This window comes from Rhododendron vialii, chromosome 1a (genome assembly GCF_030253575.1).
Source record: "Rhododendron vialii isolate Sample 1 chromosome 1a, ASM3025357v1".
NCBI classification, from domain to species: Eukaryota; Viridiplantae; Streptophyta; class Magnoliopsida; order Ericales; family Ericaceae; genus Rhododendron; species Rhododendron vialii.
The window spans coordinates 12,517,570-12,529,828 of record NC_080557.1 but is presented as its reverse complement, the minus strand read 5'-3'; the positions used below and the strand labels follow the sequence as shown (position 1 = coordinate 12,529,828).

Here is a 12,259-nt window from a genome sequence, read left to right as displayed (position 1 = left end):
ACTTGTGAAAATGTGAAGAGTTGTCTTCAAAATATGCAATTGTATATCTGAGAATCCAAGTCGAGCCTGAAAAAATTAAGAAATTGAAGTCTATCCTTGCTTTATTCAAGGGGTTATAGAAGGATGAGGACCACACAAAGACAAATGTCTAGATGAGACGACGTGATTAGATCCGCCACAAGCGATTCAGATAGGATTTGGGAGATGTCATGCCATTGTTTGACAATTGTTGACAAAAACAAAATGAAAAATGGCCCTACTTTTTTGACGCGTGCGATGTTAAATCTAATCGAGAGTGAGGTTGATCACCACCAGAGGGAGGGAAGAAAAAGCAAACAGGTGGTTGTTCCGAGAAAGAGAGACGAAAAAGACAACAAATGTTTTTCAAGTGAGGTGTTGAATCTGTCGAACAAATGAGTGGGGACTGGGGAGGCATCCAACCACTTTGGAGTTGCTATGAAGTTATGAATAGCCTTTGGGTGTGACGATCTATATGTGTATATATCTACTCCAAAGTAATTACTTCCGCAAATATTTGATTCAAATAGGATTTGGGAGATGTCATGCCGTTGTTTGACGATTGTTGACAAAACAAAAACAAAAAAAAAAAAAATTGGCCCTACTTTTTTGAAGCGTGTGATGTTGAATCTAATCGAGAGAGGTTGATCACCACCAGAGGGAGGGCAAAAAAAAAAAACAGGTTATTTTTCCGAGAGAGAGAGAGAGAGAGAGAGAGAGAGAGAGAGAGAGAACAAATGTTTATCAAGTGAGGTGTCAATCTGTCGAACAAATGAGTGGCGACTGGAGAGGCATCCAACCACTTTGGAGTTGCTATGAACAAATGTTTATCAAGTGAGGTGTCAATCTGTCGAACAAATGAGTGGGGACTGGAGAGGCATCCAACCACTTTGGAGTTGCTATGAATAGCCTTTGGGTGCGATGATCTATATGTGTATATATCTACTCCAAAGTAATTACTTCTGGAAATCTTCGATCATTTGATCAGACAAAGCACATTGAATTATTTGTTCTATTGTGCACTCTTTCATTTCGAGTTTTTTTATGCAACCGTTGTTTGATTGGTTGAGTTTTGGCTGGTGTTCTAGAAAAGAAGCTTGGGATTTCTTGGTTGGAGGATGTTAGGACCATATTGCATTTATTTTGGTTGGCAATTCCATTGACAAGGCACATTTTCTTTTGTATCCCATTCTTTATCGAGTTGTTATTTTTTTAATCTTTTCTAAGCATAGTGAGTCTGTATAGGATTTTAGAGTGGAAAGAATCTTTTTATGTAATTGAGAGTGAGGGTTTCGTATGGGTAGATCGAAAAGGAAAGAATTGTTCTAGGGGGAAAAGAAATTGGTGCTCATGGAAAGATTTGCATGGAAATTGATGCACTTCAAATTAAGCCACGGTGGGAAAACAGATTGGTTAGATTAAATTACCGATTGATCGGTAAGTGATCTATTGGACGGTTCAATTAAGCCACGGCATATCTCCATGACCTAGAAGATTTTATCTATATAAGGACATGTGGACTAAGGCTATAAAAAGTGAGAGATGCTTCCATCCCTGGGTGTAACGAAAAAAATATAGAAAAGGAGGCAGTCATATTGTGTTACATGGAAGAGGTTTTTTTTGTTCATTTTGAACCTTGGAGTACAATGAGATCGATGGATCATTGAGTGTACAAGATATCTCCAAGAGATTTCAGTATCTTCTTCAACTTATTTGAGAAAAGCCCCACGGAGGATTCCTAGGAAAGTTGAAGTCTTTTGGTGGATTTCCGGGAAGCAGACGGAAGGCTTGTGGATTCAAGGCAGTGGCGGTCAAACACTGGGTGTGGTGAACGTGGATTCAGCAAGTAGGTAGGTCTTAGGCTCGATTGTGAGGATTCAAATCGTAGGGTAAGATTACTTGTAACCGCATAATGGTTTATAGTGTTTGATTCCTTCCCGTGGTTTTTTCCCGTTTAGGGTTTTCCACGTATATCGTTGCGTTCGTCTTTTTATTGCTTCTCATTCATTTGATTAGCTTATTTATTGATTAGTGGATTGATTAATTAAAAAGATAATAAAATAGCAAATATTTATATTTATAAACCTAGGCGAGCTAGGATTTTTTAGAGGAGGTGAAGTGTGTTGTATTGTATTGATGACCTTCTTCAAAGAGGCCCAAGTGGACGTGTGCCACTTAGTTGTCCATGCAGTTTCAAATACTTTTTTTCCCTTTTCCAATATCATTAGTGAAATCCTTTCTACTTTTATGTCCTTTCAGAAGTTAGTTTTTCTTTTATTAGGGAGAAGTCTTTGATGTTGGACATACGGGGGACTTAGGTAGAAGTTCTATTATGTGTAGAAGATCCTAAACTATTATGTGTAGAAGATCCTTTAAATTATTTGGGCATTTTTTTCTGTGCAACTGGTTGGCTGTGGAAGACACAGTTGTTGGGAAATGCATGAGATATTTACCTAAACCAGTCTCCCCTAACATTATTTCGTGGATTCCGGCAACAGTTCCTGGGAGCAACTGTTGTATTACAAAAGGTGACAATGAATAGCACAGAGCTGACAACCTGAACTTGGTGTCATCGCAGAATCTTTTGATGCTGTTGGTTAATGATATATATACATGATGCATCAGCAAATCATGCCCTAAAAGGAATCATTTGTAGTTTTTTAGTTTTCATTTATTTCATTACATAATTTTTTCCTGTGCTATTTCGACTGATTTGGTTTCTTTAAATTTCCATGTCCCTCTCCTATTGGTATCTCACATTTTTTAATTCTCTTGCTCTGATTTCTAGAATCCAACCTCGAGGCTTTCCCCCTTCCTCCTGAACCTGCAGGTTTCAACTATGACCGGGATGCCCCAAATGATATTCCACTTTTTTTTTATAATCAAAAAGGGTAGGAAGGGGCGACCGGCGTAGCAACCCCCCTTGAGCGTGACCATAGGGGCTCCCGACCCACTGTGGAATGTCCGGTTTGAGCCATAGCTACTGTCTGTGAGGACAGACCATCACCATAGCACCACCTAAGTGCACAGCTGGCACAGGGCCCTCAAAGCGTCCCTCCAGCTCATATATTTTTTTTTTTGCATCTGGAGGGGCTCGAACCCAAGTGCATGTGGAGGGAGAGGCACTTAAGCCCCATCACCCGTGCCAACTGGGCTACCACCCTGATGGTAGAATGATATTCCACTTGACACAACTACGGTATGTGCAACTTCCGAAGTTGGTAAAGACAAAAGGAGTATGCTATGAGTTTGTATTTCCCCACCTGCAATCTATCAATTTTTCTAATTTAATTGCTTTTGATTAGCCGGATTTGAAAAAGAGAGAGAGAGGGATCTTCGAGCTAAGGAGGCTGAACTAAACAAGAAGGAATACGTGCTCTTGATGGAAATCTTGGCTTTATGAATACACAATCACTTAAAGGAATACAGACCTACATTGTTCCGTTGCCAATTTGCCCATCTTCCACACTTTTACTCCAAATGGATTGTTTATTTTTCTCCTTTCACAAAGTTAAGGTGCTGGAGCTAATAACTACAAGAAAATATTATGGTCTCATGAGTGTTCGATTCAGAAGTGCATATCAAATCTACAGAAATGAAGTTTTCTTCAATCTTGTTTTAAAAGTTAGTTTTGTATATTAGTTGTGTGCCTTATTTAGCATACAACAACCCTTACCATAGATTTATTGAGCTATGCAGGCTGTAAAACGGAGAGAAGATGCAGCAGCATGAGGTTCTTTTTAATTTTTCCCACTCTTTCTTTCTACATTTTGTCATACTCCAGGTCAACGAGAAATAGCACTATGATTTGCTAATAACTGTTCAGGCATTCCAGTTGAATGCATTGGTTGATGTGTTGCTCAAGTTTCTGACCATATGCATCTAAATATCCTGTTATTCTGCCAAGAAGTTTGTGTAACATGGGTTATTTTCTCTTGCTTTGCAGCTGGTATTGTTCTTGAGGACAAAAAATGGCCACCATTTTTTCCCCAAATCATCCAAAATGATATACCAGTTCATCTAGCAAGATTGGCTTATGTTGCATTTTCAACGTTGTTGGGTATGTCAACTTCCGATCGTTGTGTGACAGTTTTATCTTTTTATATTATTTTGTATCCCTGTGAACCTTTTTCACTGATATAGTTTAAGTTGCAATATCTTGTTATTTGGATTGATGATCATTTGTGATGTTTCAATTTTATGCCCTGTAGTGTTCTCATCCCACAATTGCTATATCCAGGGTCAGTCGTGCTATCTTGATGCATGGTTCTCAAAACATGGAGCACTCTACAAGCTTTTCAATCTTAAATTTTGCAGAATTCAATTGCCAACCGAAGTGGAATTTTTAATTTTATTTTTTGGGTGCAAGACCAGCATATTACTGAAGGAAGTGGACAAAATTAATGGGGGTCACATATGCCTTAAGTTTCTTTTAGGTGCTGCACTTATTATAGTATCATCTGTGTCACTGTCCATTATCTATTGTATTCAGTCCAACCTCTACACTTACCATAATGTACAGGAATATTGCCTGTGTGTGCCCTTCCACCTGCTTCAACTTATTGCCAAATGAATTACTTGGACATCATCACCTCTCCATACTTTTCTCTCCAGATCTATGAGATATTCTGCTGTGTTATTTTATAATGGCACAGTAAACCTTCTTGTGATTATGAGTTGGGTGTTTAAAAACTAACCAGATTGTTGTAGTGTACATGGAGTACTGCATGAACTTGCTTTATTAAGTCTGTGGTTGGTGCTTATATCGGAAGGTCTGAAACCAGAAAGCCACTATTTGGATTTTCTGCTTCTCCAACATATTGAAATAATTTGTTGATGTTTCTGCTCAGTAGATTCAAGATATTGTTCCAAGCCTTTGGGGTGTGGGATTACATTTTGTTGTATGGAGTATTAAAGTTTTTGGTCACTTGATATTTTTCTTTGTAGTAGTTTATTCACGTAACATGTGATTTGAATTGTGAAGCTGTACCCTCTTTCTCGAACTTCGTTATTTTTGGGTGCGCAAAGTTATGGAGCTTTGTAGTTGGCAGACATTTTTTTCCCTTGTGCAGGTTAATTTACCATGAAAAATATATTGTAATGCCTACTTTGCACAAGTTGGGAGATTTGGAGGCGCAGCCGGATTCTGTCGATGAATTGGCACATCTGATTTCTGGAGGATGCACGAAACCGGACCTAAGATCTTCAAGTTCAGATGCATCCTTGTTAGCTTCAATTTAAAATTGGGAAAATTTTACAAATGGTCCATCTAGTTTGCACGAGTTCTCATTTTCGTCCATTTAATATTAATTGTATCAATTTTAACCCTATAGTTTTCATTCCGTCTCAATTTCGTCCCTTTCCCTGACGCCGTCAATGAAACAAACGGAACTGAAGGGCAAAATTGTCATTTTCTTTCATAGAGAGACTAAATTGAGATTTTATGTAAAATAGAGGGACTATTTCTAAAATTTTACATTTTATTTTTGTTTTTTGCAAATAAAATAAAAAATAGCATAAGTAATGTATTTGACAACTGAATTATTTTTTATTGGGTAATCAAACTATATTGAAAAAATTTATATTTATATTTCATTACACATTACAAAAATATTAAAAAATGCACAAATCAACCCCTTAGCTAATGTCTTTGTGTCATGTTCTTATAATCTCCTTATTTTTTCACCGGATAAAAAAAATGTTCAAAATCCGTGTTTATTTATTATATGAGTGATTTTATGAGTAAGTCCCAAAATAAATACATTTATATCCATATTTTAATGTATTTGATCTCTTAGTATTCAATAGTGTTTTATTGCTAAATTAAACACAATTACAAAATTTCCAAATAATACTGAACAACTTTTTCTTTTTAATCACGTGACAAAGAAAATAACGAGATTGAAAATTCAATTGAAAAAAAAATGCAATACCAAGATATTTAACATAGGGGTTACTTTTTGAATTTTCTCATATTTTTTGTGGTTATATAATAAAAACTTTAAAAAATTTCACCATATTTTAATTATTCAATATAAAATGAGATGAGGAATATATTACGTATGATGTATTTTGAATTTATTAGCAAAAACAAAAGTAAAAAATAAAATTATAGAAATAGTCCCTCTAGTTTGCATGAAATCTCAATTTAGTCCCTCTATGAGGAGAAATGACAATTTTGTCCTCCAATTCCGTATGTTTCATTAATGCCGTAAGCAAGAGGGACGAAATTGAGACAGAATGCAAATTATAGGGCTAAAATTAACACAATTGATACTAGAGGGACGAAAATGAGAATTCATGCAAACTAGAGGGACCATCCGTAAAATTTTTCCTAAAACAAAACATAGTGAGGGTTAACATAGTGAGTACTCAAATATTTAACTCCCAGTTTTTACCTACAAAAATCCCTAATTGTTAAGAGGGTTTCATACGTTTTCTTCTCTCTGCCAAAAAAATCTCCATGGCACACCAGACCTCTCTCCCTCTTTCTTGGCACAAGAATCCCACATCGTTAAAACTTTGAAGACAGTTTCGAGAAAATAAGAACATAGGAGAAGAGATTTTGAGAACTCTGAATAATCTTGGTGAAATCTAAATTGTAACTATGAAATGAGTGAATACTAGACTCCGCAACACGATGGGGGATGAACTTTAGGAAGTTTCTAAATCACTTACATGGAGAGGGATAATGCGAAAAGGTTTGATGCCAATTCTATCATCGATATTTTTAATGATATGAAAGAGCGGAAGGCAATTGAAGATGCCTCGTTTTACTAGATAAGCTGAGGTAAGTCGTTAATACTTTTGCAATATATATCAACTCCCGTGGTGGCATTGTTGATAACGATTATCATTTTGTTGTCAGTCGTAATCTTAGCTTTATCACTTTGGATTTTTGTGTTACATTAATTGTTTGGAAGGGGGGGAAACATGCTAATAGAACTTCCCAATGTATAATCAATTTCTTTTATATGCTTGCCGCTTTATCTTTTTTAATGTTGTTTGATTTTCTATCTTGAAGGTATGGTGCAAAGGTCGTCGCCGCAACAGGCATCCCGCATAGGCATGACACGTTTAAGAGTGACACACCACGACACATGCACAACACAAGCATGAAAAAAGCACGGGCATGACACATGTACAGCACGAGCACAAAAAAAGCACGAGCACGACACATGCACATCACAAGCACGACACAACATGATTAAAAATTTAAACACATAAAATAATTAATCACAAAAGTAGATGTAAGCTACGTGTACACTCTTTGTTCTATAATTGACGTGTCACAATGTTGATGATTACAAATAAAAAAGTATAACATTCATTTTTAAATTTGCAATTGACTGTCGATTGATAGTTGAGTAGGAGCTAACTTAGTTAAAATGTACTCAAACTATAGTGATGTAACTCTTACCTATTTACATTCATTGTATTACAAAATTGTAATTTTTCATAATATTTTGTATTTTTTTAGTTTAATTGTTTTATTTTAGTATTTTTATGCAAAATTGGTCGCATATTTTATTTAAATTATTTTGGGAGCATAATTAAGTATGGAGTAGTCATGTTGCTATTTTTTACATTTTTGAGTTTTAATGTATTCACGCTGTTATGCACGTTTCTTTTTTTTTTGTCTTGCATACATGGTCGCCCCTGTGTAGTGAAATTCCTTGCTCCGTCCATGCTTATGAGGAAGGGAATAGAAGACCATCCTTTTCAAAATTTCTTCATTTGTCCAGATTTGGTAATGCAACGTGAATTATATTTGTTACGTATCGACCGTATGGTGTTAGATCGTTTAAGGAATCAAATTGACTGAAATCGTTTCCATGAGAATGACTTCTCACCAAATAAAGGACATGTCTTCTTCTGCGCGCTATCATCAAATAGAGCAGTTAAATGAACAAATTAAAGTCTAACACGCGTTTTACGACTTGTTAAGTTTGTTAAGTTTTCAAGTTAGAGTTGAACAACCGTGTACTTAACTCGTTAATTAAGCTCGTGTGGCCTCCAAACTTGACTCATAAATGTCTCGATTAAGTATCGTTTCAGATTGGCCGGAGTCAAGATTTTACCCTAGCAGTGCCGATTTTTATACTAAAAAAACAAAAATATGCATTGCAATATGAATAGTCATCGAGTCTAGGAAAGATTAAAATAACATAATAAAAGCAATAGTAAAATATGTTTGTCATTTGCACATAGAGTACGAAAGACTTACTTTAATTTGATATATCTAGGCATCTTGAATTGTACCCGGCGCTCTATCATGTCGTTAAAAACATTGATGATAGAATCGGTATCAAATACAAACTCATTACCATCTATTGCTCAAAATATATACTAACTCAATAAGTGATTTCAAAACATTCAATAATATCTCTAATTTCAATTGAATATTGAAAAATTGAAGAAGGCTAACATTTTTCCAATGGAGTTTGAGAAATCCATATAAAATACCAAACTATGAATGATTTTTTAATTTTTTGAATCCACTACTGCACAGTGCCGGCATTGGAAATTTGGAAGTTCTCTAAACGAAAAATTCACTAGTGTCGAGTTGTGCAAAGTGCCGACTGTTTTGGTACTTGTTTAATTTTTCCAGTTAAGTTGTTTTATGTTAAATTATTGTAGATTAGAGTGTGGAGTTTTTCTCCGTAATTAGATCTCATCTTTTATATCATTTCACTTTGGCTAATTGAACTTAGTTTTGAAATACTATTTTGGGTCTCTTTTCTTGAATCAAGAATAAAGGATTTAGGACTAGTATATAGCAAAAAATAAGAGGAAAAAATATAGCGGTTGCGAATCTATATAAGTTGGGGATAACTTTTTTTACATATAATAATTGCATTTTCTAAAATTCTTGCCGTGACAGCTGTCCCTACTAGATCCCCCTGGCGCCTGGAGTGATGAACAAGTCAAGCGCAAACAAAATTTTTAAGTTTGTTCAGTATTCAAGCCAAATTTAGACAATCTACTACTGGACTCGATAGGGCAGAACTACAGGGGCTGTAGGGGCCCTCTCTGCCCGAAGTTAATATTTTCTCTTGTAATTAGTATAAGAAATTAGTACTTGGGGCTTTAGGTATGAGAAGCAAATTAAAGAGACGAAAAGCAACTCTCACACCTCCAACAACTCAATCTCGCCTTCGATCACTTCAACTTCTCACCCTTTCCACCCTCTTTTAGCCGCTTCACAAGCGTATTCCATCTCAATCTATCCTCTTCCTTTTGTTGGGATTTGTCACACATTGGTTAATCATCTCCTCCAAAACTAGTATATGAACCTAGGCGGGTCTCTCTACTCTTTGCCAATTGGTTTGGAGTTGAATGCTTTTAGCATAGTATCAGAGCTAGGGTTTCGAAAAATTTGTTACCCCTTATTTGTGCCATAAGTGTGCTGTTGTTTGTTCAAGTGTTACGGTTCCTTTGATTACCTCTCCATGTGCGAGTCGGGTGTTGCATGTGCAAGGGAGTATTGAGATTTGTCCTACATTAGTATAAGAGTCTGAGTGACTTCTCTACTCTTTGCCAATTAGTTTGGAGTTGAATGCTTTAACACCTTTCTCACAGGTTCAATCCCATAGGAAATCACCCACCTATTCTCACAGGTTCAATCCCATAGGAAATCACCCACCTATCCAAACTCGTTTCACTCGATCTCTCTTTTAATTCCATGGATGATATGTTCCTGCCTGGTAAACTAAGACTTCAACCGCACAATTTCAAAACCCTGCTCATGAACCTGACCCAACTAGAAAACCTGAAGCTTACTGGAGTAAACATATCTTCAGGTCTACCTGATTCCTTGCTGAATTTGTCCTCTCTAGCGACTCTCGACCTTGTTGAGACCGGACTCAATGGAAAACTACCCGATTCAATTGGCTATCTTGGGGTTTTAAATTACTTGGATCTCTCTTCCAACGAACTATCTGGGCCTCTTCCTGAGTCGCTTGGAAATTTCACGAGGATTACTGTACTAAGTTTATGGGAAAAAGATTTGAACGGTCAAGTCCCATCTACTCTCTCAAATCTTGAGCAACTCAGCGATCTCCATATTTTTTGCAACAGTTTCAATGGTACAATTCCCGAGTTCTTTTCTGGCATTACCTCTTTATTAAAGTAAAGTGCACGCTGAGACCACTCTTAACTGTGTATAAAATGTTGTACAAGAATTTCTTTGCCACAGAAAGAAGGCTGCTAAAAGATGTTCTATTTACCCATTAATAACGGGCGTACCCACTTGAGAAAAATGGAAAAGCCTTTCAATTACTTTCTTGTATTTGCATTGGACAAACACTATAGCATAATGGCCAGTTAAGATTTTCTATTCCTAGTTCTGTCATGTGTGGCTTGTTAATATTTTGCTCAAGATCGGTTTGTTACACAAAAAGAACAAGCAGTTATAAAAATTTCAAACTCCTCGCAATTGATTCGTGTCAGGCATTGATTAAAGCTCATTTATTTGAGATCGACTTGTGTTTTACATCGACGAAGGCACGTTTGAGATTGACTCAAAAATAAAGGGGGCATGTCGTGTAGTAGAGGAAGAATGGACCAGTTTCATAGTCTTCTGTCGGACTGTGAATTTATGGATTTGGAATTCAAAGGTCCCAGTTATACGTGGTCTAATAATCAGGAGGGGGAGAACAACATTCGTATCCGATTAGATCATGCTCTGGCAACAGTGGAATGGCGTAATTTGTTCCCTCTTGCTCAGGTCTTGCATGAACTAAAAGTGGGTTCTGATCATTGCCCTCTCTTAGTGAAGTGCAGAGTCCCTCTTAAGAAGGATCCTTTTACTTTCAAGTTTGAATCCAAATGGTCCACTCACGTTGATTGCGCTCAAGTTATTGGTAGGGCTTGGAGTGAGCCTCACAGGGGTTCTGATCTTTTCGGACTTGCTCAGAAACTGAAAAAGTGTAAACAAGCATTACTAGATTGGAGTAAGAAAGTATTTGGGAAAGATAGAATGAGGCTAAAGCTGTTGCAAGAGAGACTCAAGTTTGTCCAAGCAGAGGCCTTTTCTCAGGAGAATTTGCAAAGAGAAAGGGAATTGGTGAAGGAAATGGAGGTTCTAGAGAAAGGGAATTGGTGAAGGAAATGGAGGTTCTGTATCTTAGGGAGGAGATGGCCCTTCATTAAAGATCTAGAATTAATTGGTTGAATTATGGAGACAAGAACTCAGCCTTCTTCCATGCCTGCATGAATCAAAGAAGACAAAGGAACCAGCTTTTGAGGCTCAAGACTGGCAGTGGAATATGGATTGAGGATGAAGAGGGGATTAATGACCTGATTCGTGATTTTTTTACTGGTCTGTTTGAAGGTGCTGAAGCTACGGACTTCTCCAGGGTCTTGGCAGTTATGGATAATTGTATCACTGAGGAGATGAATGCAAGGTTGATCAAAGAAGTTTCTGAGGAGGAGATTAAAAGTGCTGCTTTTCAGTTGGGGTCACTAAAGGCACCAGGCCCTGATGGGTACCTTGGTTTTTTCTTCTAAACTAATTGGGATAAGGTAGGAGAAGGGGTCTGTAAGGCAGTGAAGAGGTTCTTTTCTAATGGGTATATGCTAAAGGAGTTTAATAGAACCAATATTGTCTTAACCCCAAAAGTATAGTTTCCTGAATCTCTTGGGCAGTATAGGCCTATTAGCTTGTGCAATTTCTCAGTTAAGGTGATCACTAAAGTACTGGCGAATAGATTAAAGAGCATTCTGCAGAAAGTTATCTCTGCAAACCAATCTTCCTTTGTGCCTGGGCGACCTATTCAAGATAATATTTTAATCGCTCATGAGGCTTTCCACACATTGAAACTGAAAAAGAAAGGACTGGAGGGTTTCATGGCCCTTAAACTAGATTTCAATAAAGCCTACGATAGAGTGGAGTGGGACTTTGTTAAAGCTCTTCTTGGGAAAATGGGTTTTCATCTGAAGTGGATCAATTGGGTTATGCAGTGCATCTCTACTGTCAATTTCTCAGTGGTTGTGAATGGGGAAGAAAGAGTTCATATCAATCCAAGCAGGGGGTTGAGACAGGGGGATTCTCTGTCCCCTTACCTATTCGTGATAGTGCAAGATGTGTTGTCAAAACTGATCAAGGTGGCCTGGGATAGTAATGACATTTGTGGCATCAAGCTTAATCGAAATTGCCCACAATTGTCCCATATCTTCTTTGCTGACGATGCTTTACTATTCCTGAAGGCAGAAGTGCAAAATTGTGTCAGAATTAAAT

The 12,259-nt window shown here is 37.1% G+C and overlaps 4 protein-coding genes across 7 annotated transcripts in view; 3 read left to right on the top strand and 1 right to left on the bottom strand.

Moving 5' to 3' along the window:
* LOC131302417 (disease resistance protein RPV1-like) overlaps nt 1-12,259 on the bottom strand; it is a 73,217-nt gene that overhangs the window by 13,579 nt on the left and 47,379 nt on the right. The gene's annotated exons all lie outside the window — the stretch shown is intronic.
* Nucleotides 3,201-4,998, top strand: LOC131302527 (uncharacterized). Of its 3 annotated transcripts, none has more exons than XR_009191772.1 (3): nt 3,201-3,254; nt 3,965-4,078; nt 4,259-4,998. XR_009191772.1 is itself a non-coding variant. In XM_058329206.1 (2 exons), exons 1-2 carry the CDS (start codon nt 3,895-3,897, stop codon nt 4,589-4,591), a joined length of 546 nt encoding a protein of 181 aa, XP_058185189.1. In that variant the 5' UTR covers nt 3,768-3,894; the 3' UTR covers nt 4,592-4,998. The 3 variants fall into 3 exon arrangements, 1 of the variants encoding a protein (XP_058185189.1); XR_009191775.1 differs by lacking the exon at nt 3,201-3,254 and adding an exon at nt 3,279-3,751; XM_058329206.1 differs by lacking the exon at nt 3,201-3,254 and having other exon boundaries at nt 3,768-4,078; nt 4,230-4,998.
* Nucleotides 9,704-10,153, top strand: LOC131328336 (disease resistance protein BAK6-like). Its single transcript, XM_058361290.1, has one exon. The coding sequence runs from the start codon at nt 9,704-9,706 to the stop codon at nt 10,151-10,153; it is 450 nt and encodes a 149-aa protein (XP_058217273.1).
* On the top strand, nt 10,559-11,248 carry LOC131302517 (uncharacterized). Its single transcript, XM_058329194.1, has 2 exons — nt 10,559-11,101; nt 11,137-11,248. Exons 1-2 carry the CDS (start codon nt 10,559-10,561, stop codon nt 11,170-11,172), a joined length of 579 nt encoding a protein of 192 aa, XP_058185177.1. The 3' UTR covers nt 11,173-11,248.